This window comes from Cynocephalus volans, chromosome X, assembly GCF_027409185.1.
Source record: "Cynocephalus volans isolate mCynVol1 chromosome X, mCynVol1.pri, whole genome shotgun sequence".
Classification (NCBI taxonomy): domain Eukaryota; kingdom Metazoa; phylum Chordata; class Mammalia; order Dermoptera; family Cynocephalidae; genus Cynocephalus; species Cynocephalus volans.
The window spans coordinates 143,299,713-143,324,645 of record NC_084478.1 but is presented as its reverse complement, the minus strand read 5'-3'; the positions used below and the strand labels follow the sequence as shown (position 1 = coordinate 143,324,645).

Genomic DNA, 24,933 nt, shown 5'->3' with positions numbered 1-24,933 from the left:
CCTCTAGCCATTGTGGTGAGCATGGTGAACTCTCTGGGAGTAGGGCATGCTACTGCTATGCAAGTGGCCCTGCATTACCAGAGCTCCTCATGCAGTACTTTCTTTGTTTGCAGTCCATTGTGCGTGGTTCTATAGTGAAGACAGGAGTGGGAGGTGGGAAGACAAAGTAGAGTACACACCCTTGTCTCAAAGAAATTGCATTTTGATATAGAGACAAAATTTAAACAATGAAATAAATGCTACCCTTAGACCCAGGCAAGCAAGGCCCCTGTCTGAGCCTACACCCCTTATCTTCATATTTTCTAAGTCCTCCTTTAGCTGCAAGTCCAGAGCATGCCCTGTCTCTGTTCTGGTCATAAGAAGCACCTTTCTTGATATTTTCTAAGTTTCCTTCTAGTGTCTGGACTGACCAGGGCTGGCAGCATTGTCTGAGCAAGGAGAGCCCCAATCTGAAACTGGACCCATGTGGACCCCAGTCCCCATTTATTTCCTTTGGGATCCTCTCCAATCCCCTACCCCACATGTGGGATCAACTAGATGCTCCAAGAAGCTTCAGTACTCATGCTTATGGAATCCTCCAAGTCTTGGTTCCAGAAGAGTAGCTTGGCAAGTAAATCACTCCAGCTGACTGGTGTGGTATTTTTTTCATGTTATCATGTGAGATGTGCCACCAGAATGCTGTTGATGCTAATTTGGGATGAATCAAATCATGTATATAGACAGGCGCCACACATCCTAGCGGCATCCCTGAATGAAACAAAGGATGATGCAAAATAAAATAAAATTCAGTGACAACGGGTGTAGAACAAACAGTTTTTATACACAGAGTTAAGAATGAACCAGAATTATCTGGGAAGGCCTCTTCAAGGAGGGTGAGATATAAGCCAGGCCTGAAGCATGGGGAGAATTTGGAGAGGCTCTAATGATTCCAGGTAGGGAGAACAACATTAACAAAGGCACAGAAAGTAGTTATTTACTGAGCCTTTCTGTGCTATGCACATTACATTCATTATTTTGTTTACTCCTCACAGCTCCCTGTAAGGTAGGTGATATTAACCCTATTTTGTAGAAGAGGAAATAGAAGTTCATCCTGCTAAGCAAATGGTAGAATTAGAACCCAGGTCTGTCTGATCCCCCAAACTGTGTGCTTTAACACCATGCTGTACTATGAAAAGACAGGAAATATGTACAAGGGACTGCAAGAAGCCTTGTCGGAATGGAGCAGAGGGTGTGTGTTAGAAACTTGTGGAGGGGAGATCAATAGACAAGGTGCAGTCATGTTATGAAAGACCCTGGATGTCAAAATGAAATGTAGAGACTGAAGTAGGCACTGGTCAGGAAAATGCATAACTATAACATAATATTTAAGACCTGGGAATACCAAGTACTATGTTTTAAAAATACCTTGCCTCTGTCTTAGAAAGACCTTTGATTTAAAGTTTATAAGGTAACATTCTGCCTCCACTTGACCTTGCTTGGTGACATTTATTGTTCTCTCTTTCCTCTCCTTTTTTAGACTTTGATCCTGCTCTTGGAATAATGACTGGAATTCCACCAATTACTCCAATGATGCCTGGTTTGGGAATAGTGCCTCCACCAATTCCTCCAGATATGCCAGTAGTAAAAGAGATCATACACTGTAAAAGCTGCACGCTATTTCCTCCAAATCCAAGTAATAGTCTGTTTTTTTTTCCCACACAAGTCACAATGTTTTGGTATATAAGAAAGCTTTCTTCTTTTTCAAAAGAATACCTAAGGGCTTTATAGATGTATGTTCAGAAGCTTCACCTAAAAAACAGAAGGCAGGAAATTTTTCTCTTACTAGGCAGGCCTGAATTTTATGCACAGAACAGTAGACTTTTGTGTGCTGGTTGCAGTACAAATGATACATGTTTCTAATGTGGTCTGGTAAGGAATCCAAGTGTGTTAGTACAGAAGGAGGCACCTGACACAAATTGCTCAACACTATCATTTTGCAGTCTTTCCTTTTCGTAACTGGCCCACATGCTGGCAATGGCAAAGATAGAGTGTGGTCTGAGCCTACCTGAGGCACATGAGAATATATATTTGGTGCTATATTCTACCAGCTGCTACCAGTTATTCATGCATCAGCTATTCGACTGCTACCAGCTATTCATACATCACTTCAACTACTGCTTTTTAACTGATGGGCTGCAATACACAGCGAGGTGTGGTTCAACTTACTGGAAGGGCAGAGGAATACTGAGACTAAGTCAAACTACTTTTAGCCATCCAGTCAATGCAGATCATGTGGAAATGATCTAGGGATCTGTCTTGTCAGTACTGAGTAGGCTTCTCCTTAGACTTGCTTTAAAACATCTGTAAAGATATGGTGGCCAGATTTCAGTTAAAATGTAGTCAAAATAATTGACTTAGACTTTTTTCCCAGATCCATTTGGGGTTTTATACACTTTAAATAGTTAGAACCTACTTCTGCATGTGACCCAAGCCTGATTAATGCTTTTTCCATAGTTGCAGTTGTGCTGGGTGGCATACAAATGGAGCCACCACTATAGTGCGAAGATGAAAGCTGTTTGTTAAGGGACACACTAAGGGGTTTAGGCCCTAGATCAAATGAACTTGCTTTATCAAGATAAATATGAACCTTTAACATGTGACTTCAGATGAATATTTCATCTCCTGTCTTAAATAGGAATCAGTTAATCATGGAATCAAGGCCTGGCAAGATTCTAGTTAGTATGGTCTGCTCATAACCGAGAGGATTTTAGAATCAGTCAGGGTTGGTTGGACAGATCATCTTGGCCCCTTTTGCTAGCGAAAAATGATCTTAATGTTTTCTTCTGGTTTTTGAACTTCATTATCAGTAGGGTGCATCCTTTCAGACCAATAAGAAATCAAGGACACCAGCATCTCAGAGGATCATATTGAGAGAAGAGCTAGCATGTCACAAAGAGAATTAGGGAGTGGAGAATTAAGATGCCTTTGTAGGCCTTACTTGTCACCTCAAATGGCCATTCCTGGACTTGTGTTTAGTGCCTAGGTGAATGAACAGCACTGTTAGGGCGTTGTCTTTTACTCTGTTTCACTGTCCCCACAAATGAGCGATGGCTTTTTTTCTCCCTTTCTTCTAGTGTGTGGTTTTTGGATTGGAGAAAGCTGTACATCCCTGATAGTACCTTCTTCATATCAAAAGCCATGAATTTAGGCATTACCAAAGTTAAAACCTCCTGCTTATGAAAAGATAGAATCCTGCTGATATAATCATTGATTTATTGCATCATCAGCAGGCCCCACATTCTCATTGTCTTGATCAAGAAGTCTAAGCTAACATGATGGCTCATAACCTGTGATGTCTGGGTTGGGTGCAGTAGATCGCTTTACAAGATGTTCAGTTTCTAAATTTCCAGAGAATAGCATGGATGCCTTGTTTATGACACATAGACCACATTGTTGAGCAGTCTTTAAAAGAATGTAGAAAGATATGGCTTAAAGATGCTCTGACTTTTGATGGTCTCTAGTAAAAAAACCAGACAAACATCTCACAAATACATTTTTTATCTTTCCCTGCCTGCAAGCATGCCTTCTCAGTTCTGAGTTGGAAGGGCCACAGAGTTTGAGGGAAACATTTTACCCTCAACACTCAATCCTTTAGTTCTTCATCTTTATATTAAGAATGCTGACAGGGCAATTAGTGCCAGTAAAGTGATGGCTTCTGGGAAGGAACCTAGCTCTGGAATTGAATCCAAAAATAACACTCCTGACACAGCTTAAAGTAAACTGGTGTTCTATTTGCTTTCTAGAACTTGAATTTTGTTAAAAGAGGGCTCGGGTTAATTGGGTGGGGAGAATACTAACGGAAGCACTTCCTTCCCTTAGTTCTCTGCTGAAAGCATGACAAAAGTGCCATTTCTGTTAACAGCCCAAGATTTCGCTTTGTGAAGGTGAGATGGGAAAAGCAGGGTAAGACAGAAAGAACAGGGATTTTGAGTGACAGAACCCCTTGTCTTTTCCAGAGCCCACCAACCCTGCCTGATAAGGCCTTGATTATAAACCCTACTACTTACTCCTGCTTATCTCAAGTACATTCTCTTGCACTCCTGTCTGTGAAGTTCCTCTTAGCGATAAAGTCCTGTGATTCAGGGACTCTCATGGTCTCTTTATTCACCATCCAGTCTGCTTCTAAGTCTTGTTGCTTTGTTAGAAAGTATCTTTGCCATCAGTTCCTTCCCCTCTGTCCCACCTGACACTTCATCCAAGTGCTCGTCATATATACAGAACTGTAAAATTATCCTGAGGTTCCCATTGCCCAAAGATTCACAGTCCAACTCCTGACCTCAAAAAACTTTCTCTGGTCTGCTCCCTCTGACTGTCTTCAGTCCATTATTTTTACTTGCCACATACCTGCCCTTTAGTCAGGTTCAACTGCTTCCTGACATCACACTCCTCACACTCTCCTCCAGCACAGCTCCGATGTACCCTCTCCTGGAACACTTCCACATGGAAGATCCTGAAATTAAAACCACGGTGAATGACTCTAATGCATTTCAACTTAAATATTGGGTGCTAAATCCAATGGATACTTTTTAGTCCTTAAATTACCTTATGTCTCTGCTATATTTAGTTCTATTGACCCTTTCATCCTTCTTGAAACCTTAAGTCATTTGAAGGTATAAGAATGAAACCACCCAGAGAAATTATAGAGGTCAATAAGGGAAGAAGACCACATACAGCACCCTGAGGAATTCCAACATCTCAAAATTTAAAAGAGAAACAGGAGTTTGCATTTCTGTACACCCCTTAGCAACAAAATGTCCTCAAAAAACTTGATCTGTACTAGCTGTTTCCAGTTCTTTTTTCTCTTACATCCCCTTTATTCATGCTTTTACCTGTACCCCTCTATCAACATGTCCCTTGTTTAAGAATGCTAATGACCTTACAATGCTAAATCCAATGGTCAGTTCTCACTTCTATTCCTAGTTGACCTAATGACAGTGCTATGCTTTCTTCACTTAGCTTCCAGGACACCATACTATTGGTTTTCTTTCTGCCCCACTGTTTGCTCCTTCTCAGTCTCCTTTGCTGATGATAACCTTCTGTTCTCCCTGACTTGTTATCATTGGAGAACCCCAGGGCTCAGTCCTTGGACCTATTCTCTATCGACATTCATACTTTTGATGATCTCATCCAAACTCATGGCTTACAAAACAATCTATATGCCAATAATATCCAAATTTACATTTCTAGCTCAAACATAGCCTCTAATCTCTGAATTCATATCCAACTGCCTGCTTGATATCTCCACTTAATGGTTAAATAGACATTTCAAACTTAATATGTTTAAAACTAAACTCCTCATAGTATTTGCCCCCAAACCAGCTCCATCTCAGGCAGTGGCAATTGCATCCTTTCACTTGTTCAGCCCAAAACTTAGGGGGGGAAAAAAAACCCTAGGGGTCACTCTTGCCTACTTTTTTTCCTCTCATACATTATATTTAATCTGATGGAAAATTATGTTGGTCTGCCCTAAGTATATATCTAGAATCCTCTCACAGTAACCACTGCTGTGATCCAGTTTATATTCACCATGATTCATTTTCTGAGCTATTGCAATAGCCTTCTAATTCATCTTCCTCTTTCACCTTTGTCCCCTATAGTCTATTCTAAACAGGACAGAATGATCTTTTTAAAACCTAAGCCAGATCATGTCACTCCTCTACTCGAAACCCTTTAATGTCTATTTTACTCATAATAAAGGCTTAAGTCATTTTAATGGCATAGAAGGTCCTATATGATCTGTCCCCCCCACACACATTGTTTCTTTGACTTCATCTCCCACTCTTCTTCCCATCACTCACTCTGTTCCAATCACACCAACTTCCATGCTGTTCTGTGAACACACCAGGCACTCTCCCATCCTAGGGCCTTTGCACTGGCTCTTCCCTCTGCCTGGAATACTCTTCCCCAAAAAATACCTACATGGTTAACTCTCTTACCTCCTTCAAGTCTTTGCTCAAATGTCACTTTCTCAGTGACCCTAAGCAGCTCTCCCCACCACATTCCCAATCCTACTTACCCTCTCTATTTTTTACATGTCACTTTTTAGCTTTTAACAAACTATGTAATGTGTAGCATATAAACCATACAGTGGCAAAGATTTTTGTCTGTTCACTGATTTATCCCTAGCACTTAGAAAAGTGTCTGACATACAAGGTGTTCAATAAGTATTTGTTGAATGATAGAAGGAGGAGTGAATGGATGGATGGATGATGGCAAAAGGAAAAGTCAGAGGTCTAGAAAGCAAACCAAGAGAGTATGCGGTAATTACCACCACATCCTAATGACTTCCCAGTCTTTATTTTCAGCCAACTTCTGTGCTTCAGACACATATAGCCAACTTCCTACTAAATTTTTCTAGGTGAATCTACATCAAATGTATTTAAAAAATGGTAGTATAGTATAGCAGACAAACTGCCTGACTGTAAATCAAGAGAACTGTATTTTATTCCCAGCTCTGTTACTAACTAGCTATGGGATCTTGGGCTAGTCATATAACCTACTTGGGTCTCAGTTTCCTTGTCTGTAAAAGTAAGGATATTGTGTTAGATTTGCCTAAATACCTCTAAGGCTTCATCCAGCTCTAAAATTATGATTCTCTACATTAAAAATGTAGCTACCACAATAATTATTTGCCTAAGCAAAAGCCCCTCAATGTGTATTAGGAAAAGCAAGAGCAAATTAGCAGTTAACACATAGAGCTTTGCACCTTCACTGGAGCAGGCAGTAAAGCATTATGGTTAAGTGTTCAAGCTCTGAAGTCACACAGGCCTGGTTTCATATCCCAGCTCTCTACCACTAAACAGCCATGAGATCTTTGATAAATAGCTTAACCTCTCTGATCTAGACTAGGCAAAATCAGATCTGGTCTAAAAATTCAAATGATAAAACTAGACTGGAGCAGAAGAAACACCAGTCTCCTAAAGATATATGGTGAGGACGTATCCCATTGTCCTAGAAGCAACATCCTCTGATTCCTAGGAGTTGGAGATATGGCAAAAGAAAGCTCTCTGCAGCACAATTTTTTTTCTCACAGGGTGTCTATTAGAAATTTACTGAATTTCCAAATAGCAGTTTTTGATGATGAGAGAAGAAGGCAGTACCATCTCTCCAGAGAAGTCAATTTTACAGAGATTTTTTTGTTTTACTTCAGCTACTAGACTTTTATATGGAGAGATTACATTTTGAGTCTACTGAGCAATAGTGAATGGGGAATAAATGGTAGAATATCATCTTCTATTTGTGTCCAGCTTCATGGGAAAACACCCAGGAGCAGTTTTTTTCATTTTACCATATTAAAATGGGTAGGCCCCATTTTGGCTCTCAGGGCTGGATTCTATAAAGAGAATTGGAGAAAGTAGGTGAATTGAGCATTAATTAAAAATTCACCAGTCTTCTGATTATTTCCAATCAGTTGAGATTACATTAAAATACACCTGACCCCTGCTGATTGTCTTGGGCTATCTAATAAAATCAACCCAAAGACTTTGCGGTATATAAATTCTGGAAACTAGCGGAATGATCTGTGATGCTCCTCTGAAAATCAGGGTGCAAGTGGTTTATAGGTCCTCTGTGTTAGTCCCTGCCTCATTTCTCAAAGCTCAGTGATGACTCTGATCCTAATGCTGATTTGCCCCAACGCAGCTCCCCAGAGTGGATGCTTGGATGTAATTAGAATTTCTAGAAGCTCCTCCTTTTCCATTACCAGAAATTAGAGTTTTTATACTCCCAGTTATCTTGAATCTTTTTATATGTAAATTTTCTTCATCTCCATCCTGAGTGGTGATTTGGGTGCTACAGAGCTTAGCACATTGCCTGATTAATAGATGGGCTTTGAATTTGCTCTCCTGTGGGGTTATCGTTGTTGTGCGTGCCCTGACCACCGTATTTTAGTAGGATTAGAAAATCAGGCCCAGACAACAAAGTGCTTTATGCTGTTAATTAAGGAAAGGGTACTATCCATTAAGGAAGATAGTATAGCCCATTGCCTTGCTTGGTGACATATACCTAAATCTCAGCAAATGCTATCAAAGAGGCTTTCTACATTTACCCAAGGAAAAGAAACAAATCCCCAGCACTCTTGACATTACTCTTTGTGACTTTTATGTCTCTTTACTTAGCAGACAGTCACTGCAGAAGAATCACAACATCTAAATAGGGTGATGACTTCGTCACAGAATTTTTAAATCCCACAAATGTAGTCAGGGGAAGGGGCCTTTGCATTTTCAGTGTCATATGTAACTGCAGCAGTAACCAGACACTCCTTATAGTCTCTCAATGAACCTTAAGGTAGATCTATGTAAACTCAAATAATATAAAAGGTGATATTTGCTCCACAAAAGGATCACTTACCATCTAATTCCATTAAATAGTAAACTTCAGAAGGCTTTTTTATTCTCAAGGAGGATTTTATTCTACAGCCTTTGATTTGAAAACATAGCTGTAATTATACAGATACTCTTGAAAATTCTTTACCTACGTAGTAAGTGGCTGGATTGTGTTCCGTGGTCAAAGCCATGTATGCCTTTGTAGCTGTGGATTCCTTTATCCATAAGAGTGATTTCTTTTCAAACCCAGGCTTATCTACAGATCTAGGTAAAGCAAGGGAGCTAGGAATTTAGAAGTCCAGGTCTTAGCTACCACTCCACCTCCAGACTGTGGAAGGGCTTTAGAAAGACCCAGAGTGGGAATTCAAAAAACCTGAGCTCTATAATAGTAAACAATAATGACACTATAATGATTACTATTTATTGAGAACCTATCAAGTGCTAGGCATTGTACAACATGCAATATAGACAGTGTATTATCAATTATCCTACAATAACTCTTTTAAGGTAAGGAATAGTATCTGTATTCTAAAGATTTAAAAAAGAAGTTTTCAGAGGTTATGTAATTTTCCCAACATCATATAGATAGTGAATAATAGATTAAAATCTAAATCCAGGTTTAACTGCTCCAAATTCATGTTCCTTCTCTTTCTATCTAATGTGACCTTGAATGAGACACTTAATCTCACTCAGCTAAAGTTTTTCCTCTGTAATATCAAAAATTTAGACTAAGTCAGTGGTTTTCAACCATAGCTACACATTAGAACTGCCTGAGGAGCTTAAAAAACAACAACAAACCGATTGCACAGGCTGCACCTTGGGCTAATTAAATCAGACTCATTGGTGTGGGGCCCAGGCATTGTGTGTTTCCTGAACTCCCAAGTTGATTCTCATGTGCTGCTGGAGTTAAGAGTCACTGGCAGTGCAACAGCTAGACTGCCTTCCAGTTCTTAAAAACTCAAAAGCATAAGCATCTTCCCCGTTTAGGCTAAAACTACAGTCTATCCAGAGGCCCTGACTAGGATATTTCAGATTCCTGCTCACTAGGTTATTTTCTCTTTCCCTCTAAACCTCTCACATGGAACCAAAAACCAATACAATGTGCTCCTGAAATTACACACTTTAAAAAATTAACAGAAGGGCCGGCCCCGTGGCACACTCGGGAGAGTGCAGCACTTGGGAGCGCAGCGGCGCTCCCACCGCAGGTTCTGTTCCTATATAGAAATGGCCAGTGCGCTCACTGGCTGAGCGCGGTGCGGACGACACCAAGCCAAGGGTTGCGATCCCCTTACCGGTTACAAAAAGACAAAAAAAAAAAAAAAAATTAACAGAAAGTGTGTAAGTTCCTGAATCCCTCTACCCCTTTTATCAACTAAATAGAAGGAAAGAGAGCATCATGAAAAGCTGACTATTCTTAGCCACACCAATAAGACAGACAGTGGCAGCAAAGTGAGGAAGCTAAACATACTGATACCCAAGGAAGCTCCCAAGTCAGCTGCGTGTCAACCTGGATAAGAGTCGGGTGCGGGCCTTAGACTAATCCATGAGCAAGACTCATTTATTTTTTGCATGTGAGCTGTAATCACTGGTTGTTGGGCTCTCCAAATCTTGAGCTTGGAGAATTGTTGTTAAGAGCTGAATAGAAAGAACGGATTACACAAAATAAATCCTTGCAGATACAAAACCAACAATAGAAAAACCCATGACCATCATGCTTTTTTTGGGGGGGGCTATGTACTGTAGGATTTTGCTTGGAAAGTGCTTTGATACGTATAAATATAACAAGGAGCTGGCAGATACAACAGGCTTTATGTATAAGATGAGTGCATATTTTTTTAAGCAGAAGGAGAATCATGTCATTAAGTAGGTTTTTAGTGACTCTCTATGGCCACATTTATCTCACTTTAGTTAATTATTTCCCAGATGAGCTTACTCTGTCTCTGTGCTGTCTTTCATATTTCCCTCTAAATGCCGAAAGATTGGCTCAGGACCTCACCTCTCCAGCAAGGAATTTGAGGAAGGGATCACTGGTATTTAAAAAAAAAAAAAAAAAAAGACATGAAAGGTATGTAATCTGACTGACTTTGTTAAACTAAATCATTCTGACAGCTGTAAACATTTTGTAAAGTCACCCCAACATTGTCAAATTAATTCTGAAATAGTTCTTTCAGTAAGCATGAACAGAGAGAATATATTAACTACGATCTCAACTAAATAAACCCTCTCTCAGGGACCTTGGTTCTGAGAACTCCTGAAAGTAAGAGTATGAACTGAGTGGGATTTTCCTCCACTGTCTTTTTAATAAAAATGACTGAAAATTTGGCATAGCTGGATTGTCACAACAAAAGTAAGGAACAAAGCTAAAGAATTCTGGATGGGACAGACAGATGGGCCTGGGTCTTTATCTTCTAGACATCATGGTCAACAAACCATTGAATAAAATGATTTTCAGGTCATGCTGTCAAATTTCTGTGGAGCAGAGATAAACACCTTGGAGGCCACATACTTCTGGCATTCTTAGGCAAAAGTTTGATGGAGACAGTAGGGTTATCTCTCGGAAATGTTAGGTTTCTAAGAGGTCTATCTCAAGCAAACATCTTAATTTCAAATGCTTTTGCTGTTACGCTTAGATCTTCCGCCCCCTGCAACCCGAGAAAGACCACCAGGATGCAAAACAGTATTTGTGGGAGGCCTGCCTGAAAATGGGACAGAACAGATCATTGTGGAAGTGTTTGAACAGTGTGGAGAGATCATTGCTATTCGGAAAAGCAAAAAGAACTTCTGTCACATTCGCTTTGCTGAGGAGTACATGGTGGACAAAGCCCTTTATCTGTCTGGTAGGTATTTAGATATGGAGACTGTGCCCACCAGGCACAACACAGAAATTGTGGATCAGAGTATTTGCATCTACAGCAGCTAAAGTTTAAGCTTAAAGTTACCCCCTCTTGCCTTCAGAGATGGAAAGTGCGTGTTACCACCTAACTTCTTCCTTTAAAGCTTTTCAGTAGCTTCCAATCTATGGGATAACTCCAAACTCCTTACATGGGGTATCTAAAGGCTTTGATTATCTGCTCTACCTCTCAGCATCATTTCCCAATGTTTGTCCCAACCTCACTAAATAAATTCTACTTCCCAGCATGTGCCATGGTGTTTTATGCCTTTTCCTTGGATTAGAATTACTTATTCCATCCCCACCCACCACACACACATCTTCACTCCCCTGAAGATCCAGCTCAAACATAACCTGCTCCAGAAAGCTTTCTCTGACTTAACCACCTCACTCTGTCCCGCCTGGTCTAGGCACCCCTTCCTCAGTGCTTGGTGCTTCCTCCTAACTGTCTCTTTCCACATCTGTCTCCCCCACCAGAGTGTACTCCTTAAGGGCTGGGACTGTGTCTTATTTAATGTTGACTCCCCAGCACCTGGCACATAACCTGGCACAAAGTAGATACTCAAAAATAGTCATGGAAGTCAGTCAGTTATCAAATATTTAACTGGTAGGCAGAATGCTAGGTTGCTTGGAATACTGCAAAAGCCAAGATGGATAGACTTCCTGCCATCAAGGATATCACATTCTGGGGATGGCAAAATATAATATATAGTCATGCATGGCTTAACAACAGGGCCACATTCTGAGAAACGTGTCGTTAGGTGATTTCATCATCATGTAAACATCATAGAGTTCACTTCCACAAACCCAGATGGTATAGCCTACTACACACCTAGGTTGTATGGTATAGCCTATTGTTCCTAGGCTGCAAACCTATACTCTACTGAATATTGTAGGCATTTGTAACACACTGGTAAGTGGTAAGTATTTGTGTGTCTAAACTAAGCTTTAGAAAGATACAGTAAAAATATGGCATAAAAGATAAAAAAAAAAAAAATGTACACCTGTATAGAGCATGTTAAAGAAAACCTAAGACATGTTAAATTTAACAAAGTTTATTTGAGCAAGAAAAAGGTTCTACAACCAGGCAGGCAGCATTCCAGACCTAAGATGGTTCAGAATGCCCCTACCTACAACATGGGGCCCTGTATTTATAACAACAACAAAAAAAAAAAAAAACCCAGAAAATAACATACAGAGATTAACCAATTGGTATAGTTTGGTGTGTGCCTTATTTGGACATAATTTGGCAGCTTTTAGCCTAGGACTGGCTGAGGGTTCAGCTACTATGATTGGCTGAGACTCAGTTACTTGATTACAAGGGTATACTCCTAGATTAGGTTACAACTTGTTTACACATTAAGCTAGGATACAGTTCACTGTGTACAGAGGCTGCTTTGAGCCAGATTTTATTACCAAAGTACAGAGGCCACATTGAGCCAAACTCAACTTAACAGGCACTTACAATGAATGGAGCTTGCAGGACTGGAAGTTGCTCTTTGTGAGTGTCAGTGAGTGAGTGGTGAGTGAATGTGAAGGACTAGGACATTGCCATATACTGCTGTAGATTTTATAAACACTTACACTTAGGCTACACTAAATTTATAAAAATTAGTTTTCTTCAATAAGAAATTAACCTTAGCTTACTCTTACTTTTTTACTTTATAAACTTTTAATTTTTTAAAAACTTTTTGAGTCTTTTGTAGTAACGCTTAGCTTAAAGCATACATTATACAGCTGGTACACAAATATTTTATTTCAAAAAAATATTGTATTTCTTTGTATCCTTATTCTGTAAGCTTTTTTCTGTTTCTAAAATAGCAGTGCAATAGGTTTGATTACACCAGCATCACCACAAATACCTAATGCATCACACTACAACATTATTGACAGCTATGACATCACTAGGCAACAGGAATTTTTCAGCTCCTTTACAATCTTGTGGGACCACTGTGGTATATGTGGTCCGTCATTGACTAAAGCATCATTTTGTGGTGAATGACTGTATATGTAAATGAGTAAAGGAGTTAATATCTGATAAGAACTCTGAAGAAGATTAAAAAGGAGAATGTACCTAGGGTTGTTAGGAAAGGAAGTCTTCTCTGACATTTGAACTGAGGCCTAAACAATATGAAGAGAGATTGCCATGTGAACATCTTGGGGAAGAGCATTCCAAAATAAGAAACAGCAAGCCAAAGGCCCAGAGATGAAAATGGACTTGGCATGTTCAAGCAGAGGATAGAAGGTTAGCATGACTGGAGCAGAGTAAATGAGAGAAGGTTGGTAGAAGGAATTACAGTCTGAGAGGCAGGCAACACCAAATCATGATGGGCCCTATAAACTATGGTAAATGAGTTTTATTCTGGAAACCACTGGAGAATCTTAAGGAATAGAGTGTACAATCTGATTTACATTTTAGAAATATTACTTCTGGGTAGAAGACATACTGAGGCAAGGTGTGGTGACTGGGAGATAAGTTAACCAACTATAACATTAGTCTAATACTGAAGTGATAGTAACTTATTTAGTACAGTTGTTAAAGTGGAGATTGTAAGAACTATAGTCCTGCATAAAATCTGTTCATGGTGAAAGTTTAGATTTGGGGCAACCGAGGCAAGGAATTGTAATTGAAATTATTTCTGATGAGGATTATAAAGTAAAGCCCCTTGCATTTCAAGTTAGTTTCAAGATTAAGTTTCATAGCTAATCTTTTGCTTATTTTGAATTGATACTGTTCTTTTTGGGGCAGTGGACAAATATACTAGAAGGAAGAAGACAGTGTAATTGGAAAGGACAAAGAACAATTAACTATTTCCCTTGCCTAAGAGTAATGGTTTGGAAGAATTGTGTCCAAGTGCTAGGCATTTTATGATGGCAGCATCTTCATTCATGTAATAGGCACTTATTGGACATCTTCTTTGTGTAAACTATTGTGCTAGATGCTATGAAGAGTAGAAAATGAGTAAAACCTATTTCTTCTCCTTAATGAACTTAGGGTTAGTATTCATTTATGAAAGAAACTTTTATTCAGTGCCAAGCATTACTCAAGACACTGGTAAGATGCACTCACTGCTAATAACAATAACAGATTGAAAGTTATAAGTGCTGTAGGGGAGGGAGGGTGGGAGAGAAAGAAAGAGAAAGAGAGAGTATTTCTGACTTTTAACTGGGGGTATCTAGAAAAGTAGCATTTGGACCAAGTCTTTGACAAAGAGAAAGAGAAAGCATTTGCTTGTGGACAGTGGGGCATAGAAACAGCATGAGTAAAGGTACAAAGGTGGTAGGCTTTAGCAAACATTCAGGAAACAGTAAGTAGTGGTTTGTGCACTAAGTAGACATGAGAAGAAGAGGGAAAACATCAGTTGTTAGCACAATTTAAAAGGCTTGACAGTTCGATCTTTACTCCTTGGGTAATAGGAAATTGTTGAAGAAATTTGAACAAGGAGGATGATTGTTTCTGAAAGATTAATCTGACAGCTCTGTGTAAAAATGGATTAGAGGAGAGAAGAGAAAGGAAGAGAGGAGGTCAGTTAGAAGCCTGTTGCAGTAGACCAGGGAAAAGGTAACAAGGGTTTGGAAGAGTAGGCTAGTAACATGGGGAAAGAGAGGAGGACGTAGATGTAGAATACTCTTATTAGAGTTGCTAAGTGCTATAGAATCTAACTACTGAAGATTTGACAGCACTTAGCAATGACAACAGAGCATTTCACAGTAGACAACTTTAATAAGAACTTGAAGGTCTCGAGGAGCCCTGAATAGTTAGTTGTACACAAAAAAATGACATGCTACTCAGGAGGCTTCCATCTAAACATCACTGAAATCAGCTCTATGTTAAAAGCCACCTCCTGCAAACATTCGCAGGGCTGCCAAAGGAAAGAGGACCACAATCAGTGATGTGTGAAAAAAACTAAATTTGCCCTTTAAATTTGAACGCTGCCCCCTGAAAGTTCACAAGTTCTAGAACTCTCCTGAAGGGGTAGCTGTTATTTCACCTTGTAAAAGAATGCAGTTAAAAGAAACAAAAATCCCTTAGAAAAGGGGCTAGAAAAATGTAGAAATATCATTTTTTTCTGTTCGCATTGGATCACTTTTGGGAGCTGCCACCATGCACAGCACACCTTCCCCATAGCATCGTAGCACATTCAGTCAGGTTTACACAGAGCTTTCATATCGTCCCCTCTTTTGTTCCTCTCCACAATTCTGGGAGAATAGGCAAGGTAATCATTAGCAGCCCCATTTTTCTGATGGCTCAGATGATCAAATAAGATGAATGGATGTGCAAGTGCATTGTAAACTGTAAAGGGCCCTAGAAAAGTTTGCTCATGAAATGTTTTTCTTCCTTTATGAAGAATTATGTGGCAGTTTTAGTGTTGCTGGGCATTATTCTTTATAACAGCTTTATTGAAGTATAATAATTGATGTATAATGACCTTCACATATTTTAAAAATACAATTATATAGTATTTGATATAGGCATACAGCTGTGAAACCATCACCAATACACAAAATAATATGTCCACCACCCCCAAAACCTTCCTTCACGTCCCTTTTGCAGTCCCATCCTCCTCCTACCCTTCTCTACTGCCCCCTCAGGCAATCACTTACCTGTGCTCTATCAGATTAGTATGCATTTTCTAGAACTTCATGTAAATGGAGTTATATATTATGTATGCTCTTTCTTACTTTGTATACATCCAGATTTCCACTGAGTGTGTTTTTCCCTATTCTTGAATTTCCTTCAACGATTTTTGTAGTGTAGGTCTGCTCTTGATGACTTCTTTTGGCATTTGTATGTTTGGAAAAGAATTTATTTCACCTTTCTTTTTGAAATATATTTTTTCAGGATATAGAATTCTACATTGATACTTGTTGAGGTTTTTTCCCTCTCTCTCAGATGTTGTTTCACTATCTTCTTGCTCGCATTATTTCCTGCAAAAATATGATGGTATCCTTATCTTTGTTTCTGTGTACATAATGTGTCTTTTTGTCTGTGGCTGTTTTTTTTAAGATATGCTGTTTGTGGCTGGTGTTGAGCAATTTGATTATGATGTGCCTTGGTATAACTTCCTTCATGTTTCTTTTGTTTAAGGTTCATAGAACTTCTTGGATTTGTGAGTTTTCATCACATTTGGAAATTATTTTCCCCTTATTTCTTCAAATATTTATTCTGTTCCCTTCCTTCTCCCCTCCTTTTCAGGGCTCCAATTAGGCATATATTAGGCCTCTTGAAGTTGTCTCACAGCTCACTGGTACTCTGTTCATTTTTTTTTTTCCCCAATCTTTTTCCCCTTTGTATTTCATTTTGGACAGCTTCTATTGCTGTGTCTCCACGCTCATTAATTTTTACATATGCACTGTCTAATTTGCCACCAGTCCTATCCAGTGATTATCTTTTCTACTTAGACATTATAGTTTAAATCTCTAGAAGTTTGATTTTGGCTCTTTTTTAATACCTTTTGTGTTTCTACTTAATATGTTCACAATTTTTTCTCTAGTGTCTTGAGCATATGAAATCTAATTTTAATAGTCATTTTATGTCCTTACCTATTAATTGTGTTATCTGTGTCAATTTTGGGTCTGTTTGGATCGACTGATTTTTAAAATTCTTATTATGGGTCCTATTTTCCTGCTTCTTTGCATACCAGGTAATTGTTATTGAATACCAGACATTGTGAATTTTACCTTATTTGGTGACATATTTTTTATTCCTATAATTATTTTTGAACTTTGTTCTTTTTTTTTTTTTTTTTTGTCTTTTTGTGACTGGTAAGGGGATCATGACCCTTGGCTTGGTGTCGCCCGCACCGCGCTCAGCCAGTGAGCGCACCGGCCATCCTTATATAGGATCTGAACCCGTGGTGGGAGCGCCGCTGCGCTCCCAAGCGCTGCACTCTACCGAGTGCGCCACGGGGCCGGCCCTTGAACTTTGTTCTGGAATGCAGTTAAGTAACTTGAGAAAATTTTGGTCCTTTCAGTTCTTGCATTTCAAGCTTTGTTTAGTAGGACCAGAGCAGTTTAGTCTAAGGCTAATTTTTCTCCACTATTAAGGCAAAACCCTTCTGATCACCAAATATTCTGTGAAGTGTGAACTTTTCTGCTCTGGCTGACTGTTACCAGCCCTGTGTGAGCTCCAGGGATTGTTACTTCTAATGCTCAGGTAGTTTCCATACACACACATAGATATCAATACTCAGCTAAATAATAGTGGAATACCCTCTGCAGATCTCTGAAGTTCTTTCTCTGTGTAGCTTTCTTCTTTCTGGTACTCTGCCTTATGAACTCTATTTGCCAGTCTCCCTAGACTTACAGTTCAATCTCCTCAACTTGTGGTGACTACCGTACTGTGCCTGAGTTCCCCTTCCTGTGCTGAGACCTGGAAACTCTCCAGGCAATAAGCTGGGGCAATCATAGGCATCACTTCATTGGGTACTTGTCTCCCAGTGGTCACTGTCTTCAAGGTCTGATGTTCTGTGTCTTAAAAACCATTGTTTCATATATTTTGTTCATATTTTTCATTGTCTAAGAGAGCAGGATAAATCTAACCCATCACTCTATCTTAGCTAGAAGCAAAAGTCTGTGTTTGTCTATTATTCTTAGGAGACAAGTTGGAACAGAGGAAAGCACAATGGATTTGGAGTCTAACATCCTGGATTCAAATCCCAGCTCTACCATTTGCTAGTTGTTTGAATCAGGGCAAGCCACTTAACCTTTCTAACCTCTCTGATGCTATTTTCTCTTTGGTAAAATGTTTACCCTGCAAGCTTGTGCTGAAAATGAAATAAGATAAACGTGTATGTGTGTATCTAGCTCAGTTCCTGAAACTTAAAGAGTACTTAAATTATTTTTTTCTACTTTTTGTTAAGAGATATTGACTTGGGTAATACAGCCGGCATAAAAAGTGGAGGTAGGGAGTTGAATCCTAGTTTTTTGAATCCTTGTCCTGTACCACACTATATTACAATCACACTACCTCTTTTTCTTAAGGATTTCAAATTATACATTGCCTGGGTCATACAGCACTCCTCATCATATCTAATTTTTTTCCTAGAAAAAAAAAATGGTTCAGAGTTGCCAAATGCACCTAGAAAGAAATTTTAGGGGTGGAAATGCTGAGTGATACAGGTAAGTTTTACCAAAATTTTCTGTGATGACATGACTGACAGTCTTGAAGTTATCCAAAGACACCATAGTTTGGGGCTACCTTCTCCATTCTTCCCAGTCCTTGGTGCCGTGTAAGGTTCGTTCTTGATACCATTACCCATAAAGTCACCCTCAACCAGAGGTAAGGTAACAGATGGAGGAATGGAACTCCTGAGAACAAGACTGACCCAACCTCCAAAATAGTAAACTATTATCATAGATCAGACTGCAATCCAAGTCTTTTGATAATTCACCTTGCTAGGTGTGGGGAGAGAATTTGGGGTTATGTGGTCACTCGGAGCTGCTGCAACTGCATCTGAAACACTAAACATAGAAAGGTGCTTTCAGTTGCTCACTCACTGGGCTGCTCTTGTTCTCTTTCTCCCTCTACCTCTCTCTCTCTCTCTTAGGTTACCGCATTCGCCTGGGCTCTAGTACTGACAAGAAGGACACAGGCCGGCTGCACGTTGATTTTGCACAGGCTCGAGATGACCTGTATGAGTGGGAGTGTAAACAGCGCATGCTAGCACGAGAGGAGCGCCACCGGAGAAGGATGGAAGAAGAAAGATTGCGCCCACCATCCCCACCCCCAGTGGTCCACTATTCAGATCATGAATGCAGCATTGTTGCTGAAAAACTAAAAGGTATAGAAGGCACTCAAGCTTCATGATTAAAAAAACTATTTTCTTTAGGGAAATTTAACAGATATAATTGTGCTGTTGGCAGTTACCCTTTGAATTTCCCACTAATGGATCTAAGCATTTCTTGTGTTGGAGCCTTGCAGATAGAGAGTTGAACCTAGTAACTGAAGCACCAGGAAATTTGTCCCTGCCAGCTATGTCTCTGGCCCTTCATTATCTCAAGAGATGGCATTTTTCTCTCCAAACATCAGGTGAATGAGAAGAAATTGGTTTTTCTCACTTTTCTACATCATGGAGTATGCTCCATGACTTGGGACCTGTGAGTGCTCCCTTTTTTAGTGGATACAAGTTAGTTTTAATATCTAAATTAAATGAGTAAATTAGGATGATCGCACTGTATGTGACCCTGAAAAACTCTGGTAAAATCCCCATTCTAAAGATAAGAAAACAGAGTCCCAGAAAGTAGTCACAGTGTACATTCTTAGATTACTCAAAGACTTAGCCACCACCAGTTAAAAGAAGATTTTTTAAATCACTTTAAAAAACCAATTTATTTCACACAGTGACCGTGGAAACTTCTAGACATCGCTAAATCAGACTGCTTTCCCTTTAGTTTTGATTCCTGTTCCCCTTGCTTGACTCTCAGAGCTAATTTAACATTAATTGCCCTGCCTAGTCTTCTGTCTGCTCAAATCCAGTCTTTCTCAGTTTCTGAGTGTGGTTGACTTTATTGAATGAATGCTGGTGTCCCATTGATCTTATTGATGATACCAACCCAGCTCTAGTGGAATGAATTTTCCCTGCTTCTTGTGCTCTTGATTCAGCAAGATGCTGCTAATTCCAATTTCCACATAAGTCTCATTCACCAAACTTCTTTGCACCACACAGCCTAAGGAATTCACACATTTAAGAAATCTGATAAATCCCTTTGGGTTGATTTTGACTTCCTGTACAGGAAAAGCATAAAACAGAGTCCAGAATAGAGACAGAGAAATAATGGTACATTTTGAAAACTTGGAAAAGCCAAAAGCATTGGTAAGATGCCAGATCTAAGATGCCTATTCTCATGGCATCAAACAAATGAGTTTAAGTTAAAAACAATTAAAAAATGAGTTTTCTGGTTGTGTAGTCCTCAAGAGAAGCAAAAGCAAAGCATTAACATAACTGTATCCAAGTAATGAAATGAAAAGCTACTGTGAAGGAGAGGCTGACCTCTTGTTATATGTCTGCACTGAAAAAAGGGCAAGAGTCAAGAAGTTCAAATTGAGAGATATTTCCACTTGACGTAAGGGTTTCTGGCCAGAGAAGGATGTGAGGCCCTAGAAAGGGGCTTCAACAGGATGCTAATGGACTCTCCCTCTCAGGAGTCTTTAACAGCAGAACGTGTAAATGCCTCTTTGGGAGCTGGACCAAAAGGTTTGGAAGAGCTGTGCTACTATCTTAGTTTTTTATTTTTTTTATTTATTTATTTTTTTTTTAATTTTATTTTGTCGATATACATTGTGGCTGATTATTGCTCCCCATCACCAAAACCTCCCTCCCTTCTCCCTCCCCCCCTCCCCCCAACAATGTCCTTTCTGTTTGCTTGTAATATCAACTTCAAATAATTGTGGTTGTTATATCTTCTTCCCCCCCCCCCCGGTTTTTGTGTGTGTGTGTGTGTGTGTGTGTGTGTGTGTGTGTGTGTGTGTGTGTGTGTGAATTTATATATTAATTTTTAGCTCCCATAAGTGAGAACATGTGGTATTTCTCTTTCTGTGCCTGACTTGTTTCACTTAATATAATTCTCTCAAGGTCCACCCATGTTGTTGCACATGGCATTATTTCATTCGTTTTTACAGCTGAGTAGTATTCCATTGTGTAGATGTACCACATTTTCTGTATCCACTCATCTGATGATGGGCATTTGGGCTGGTTACAACTCTTGGCTATTGTAAAGAGTGCTGCGATAAACATTGGGGAACAGGTATACCATCGACTTGATGATTTCCATTCCTCTGGGTATATTCCCAACAGTGGGATAGCTGGGTCATATGGTAGATCTATCTGCAATTGTTTGAGGAACCTCCATACCATTTTCCATAGAGGCTGCACCATTTTGCAGTCCCACCAACAATGTATGAGAGTTCCTTTTTCTCCACAGCCTCGCCAGCATTTATCGTTCATAGTCTTTTGGATTTTAGCCATCCTGACTGGGGTTAGATGGTATCTCAATGTGGTTTTGATCTGCATTTCCCGGATGCTGAGTGATGTTGAGCATTTTTTCATATATCTGTTGGCCATTTGGATATCTTCCGTAGAGAAATGCCTACTTAGCTCTTTTGCCCATTTTTTAATTGGGTTGCTTGTTTTCTTCTTGTAAAGTTGTTTGAGTTCCTTATATATTCTGGATATTAATCCTTTGTCAGATGTATATTTTGAAAATATTTTCTCCCACTCTGTTGGTTGTCTTTTAACTCTTTTAATTGTTTCTTTTGCTGTGCAGAAGCTTTTTAGTTTGATATAATCCCATTTCTTTATTTTTCCTTTGGTTGCCCGTGCTTTTGGGGTCGTATTCATGAAGTCTGTGCCCAGTCCTATTTCCTGAAGTGTTTCTTCTATGTTTTCTTTAAGAAGTTTTATTGTTTCAGGGTGTATATTTAAATCCTTAATCCATTTTGAGTTGATTTTAGTATACGGTGAACGGTATGGATCTAGTTTCATTCTCCTGCATATGGATATCCAGTTATCCCAGCACCATTTGCTGAAGAGGCAGTCCCTTCGCCAGTGAATAGGCTTGGTGCCTTTGTCAAAGATCAGATGGCAGTAAGTGTCTGGGTTGATTTCTGGATTCTCTATTCTATTCCATTGGTCAGTGTGTCTGTTTTTATGCCAGTACCATACGGTTTTGGTTATTATAGCTTTGTAGTATAGCTTAAAGTCAGGTAGTGTTATGCCTCCAGCTTTATTTTTTTTGTTCAGCATTGCTTTGGCTATGCGTGGTCTTTTATTGTTCCATATAAATGTCTGAATAGTTTTTTCCATTTCTGAGAAAAATGTCCTTGAAATTTTGATGGGGATTGCATTGAATTTGTATATCACTTTGGGTAGTATGGACATTTTCACTATGTTGATTCTTCCAATCCAAGAGCATGGGATATCTTTCCATCTTCTTGTATCCTCTCTAATTTCTCTCAGCAGTGGTTTGTAGTTCTCATTATAGAGATTTTTCACCGCCTTGGTTAACTCAATTCCTAAGTATTTTATTTTTTTGGTGGCTATTGTAAATGGGCAGGCTTTCTTGATTTCTCTTTCTGCATGTTCACTATTGGAGAAAAGAAATGCTACTGATTTTTGTGTGTTGATTTTGTATCCTGCTACTGTGCTGAAATCATTTATCAATTCCAAGAGTTTTTTTGTAGAGGTTTTAGGCTGTTCGATATATAGGATCATGTCATCTGCAAACAGGGACAGTTTGACTTCATCTTTTCCAATCTGGATGCCCTTTATTTCCTTCTCTTCTCTGATTGCTCTGGCTAGTACTTCCAACACTATGTTGAATAGGAGTGGTGAGAGTGGGCATCCTTGTCTAGTTCCTGTTCTTAAAGGAAAAGCTTTCAGCTTTTCCCCATTCAGGATGATATTGGCAGTGGGTTTGTCATATATGGCTTTAATGATGTTGAGATACTTTCCCTCTATACCTAACTTATAGAGGGTCTTTGTCATGAATGAGTGCTGAACTTTATCAAATGCTTTTTCAGCATCTATAGAGATGATCATATGGTCCTTGTGTTTGAGTTTGTTAATATGGTGTATCACGTTTATTGATTTGCGTATGTTCAACCAACCTTGCATCCCTGGGATGAATCCCACTTGATCGTGATGAATAATTTTACGTATGTGTTGCTGTATTCTGTTTGCTAGTATTTTAGTGAGGATTTTTGCATCTATATTCATCAAGGATATTGGCCTGTAGTTTTCTTTTTTGGTTATATCTTTACCTGGTTTTGGTATCAGGATGATGTTTGCTTCATAGAATGAGTTTGGGAGATTTGCGTCCGTTTCAATCTTTTGGAATAGTTTGTAAAGAATCGGTGTCAATTCCTGTTTGAATGTTTGGTAAAATTCTGCTGTGAATCCCTCTGGTCCTGGGCTTTTCTTTGTTGGGAGCCTTCTGATAACAGCTTCAATCTCCTTTATTGTTATTGGTCTGTTCAAATTTTCTACGTCTTCACGGTTCAGTTTTGGGAGCTTGTGTGTGTCCAGAAATTTATCCATTTCCTCCAGATTTTCAAATTTGTTGGCGTATAGTTGTTTATAGTAGTCTCGAATGATTCCTTGTATTTCAGATGAATCAGTTGTAATATCGCCTTTTTCATTTCTAATTTTTATTATTTGAGTCTTCTCTCCTCTTTTTTTTGTTAGCCATGCTAATGGTTTGTCAATTTTATTTATCTTTTCAAAAAACCAACTTTTTGATTCGTTGATCTTTTGAATTGCTTTTTGGTTTTCAATTTCATTCAGTTCTGCTCTGATCTTAATGATTTCTTTCCGTCTGCTAACTTTAGGTTTGGATTGTTCTTGTTTTTCTAGTTCTTTAAGGTGAAGTGTTAGGTTGTTCACTTGCCATCTTTCTATTCTTCTGAAGTGAGCATTTAATGCAATAAATTTTCCCCTCAATACTGCTTTTGCAGTATTCCACAAGTTTTGGTATGATGTATCATTGTTTTCACTAGTTTCAATAAATTTTTTGATTTCCTGCTTGATTTCTTCTTGGACCCATATGTCATTAAGTAGAATGCTGTTTAATTTCCATGTGTTTGTATAGTTTTCAGAGTTTCGTTTGTTATTAATTTCTACTTTTAATCCATTGTGGTCTGAGAAGATACATGGGATAATTCCAATTTTTTTGAATTTATTGAGACTTGATTTGTGACCTAATATGTGATCTATCCTGGAGAATGATCCATGTGCTGATGAGAAGAATGAATATTCTGAGTTTGTTGGGTGGAATGTTCTGTAGATATCTGCCAATTCCAATTGGTCTAGAGTCTTGTTTAGATCTTGTGTTTCTCTACTGATTCTTTGCCTAGATGATCTGTCTCATATTGACAGTGGGGTGTTCAGGTCCCCTGCTATTATGGTATTAGTGTCTATTTCCTTCTTTAGGTCTAATAGAGTTTGTTTTATACATCTGGCTGCTCCAACATTGGGTGCATACATATTTATGATTGTTATGTCTTCTTGATGGATCAGTCCTTTTATCATTAAGTAGTGTCCCTCATTGTCTCTTTTTATGGTTTTTAGTTTAAAGTCTATTTTGTCAGATATAAGAATAGCTACTCCAGCTCGTTTTTCTTTTCTGTTTGCATGGTAAATCTTTTTCCATCCTTTCACTCTTAGTCTGCGTGAATCTTTATGGGTGAGGTGGGTCTCTTGTAGGCAGCATATAGTTGGGTCCTCCCTTTTGATCCAGTCAGCCAGTCTGTGTCTTTTAATTGGGGAATTTAAGCCTTTTACATTAAGAGTTGTTATTGAAAGGTGTTGATTTATTCCTAGCATTTTATGGTTGTTTGGTTGTCTTAGGTGTCTTTTGTTCCTTGCTTTCTGATTTACTGTTTGGTTTCTGTGTTTGTTGGTTCCTTAGGTTGTAGATAGTGTTTTTGTTAGCTTGTTTTCTCTTCATGAATGCCATTTTTATTATACTTGTGGGTTTAGATTTTTCTGGGGTTTTTATGGCAGTGGTAGTTATTTTTCAGGAACCAAACCCAGTACTCCCTTGAGGATTTCTTGTAAGGGTGGTCGTGTGGTTGTGAACTTCCGCAGTTTTTGTTTGTCTGAGAAATATACTATTTGCCCTTCATTTTGGAAGGATAGCCTTGCAGGGTAAAGTATTCTTGGCTGGCAATCTTTGTCTTTT

At 39.0% G+C, this 24,933-nt stretch overlaps 1 protein-coding gene across 2 annotated transcripts in view; it reads left to right on the top strand.

The window, feature by feature from the left end:
• The window catches only part of ENOX2 (ecto-NOX disulfide-thiol exchanger 2), a 321,651-nt gene that overhangs the window by 245,609 nt on the left and 51,109 nt on the right, over positions 1–24,933 (top strand). For both annotated transcript variants that reach the window (XM_063083160.1, XM_063083159.1), the window contains 3 exons: positions 1,517–1,672; positions 10,994–11,200; positions 18,804–19,037. In XM_063083160.1, coding sequence (XP_062939230.1) covers positions 1,517–1,672; positions 10,994–11,200; positions 18,804–19,037 — 597 coding nt within the window. The remainder of the gene's footprint in view (positions 1–1,516; positions 1,673–10,993; positions 11,201–18,803; positions 19,038–24,933) is intronic.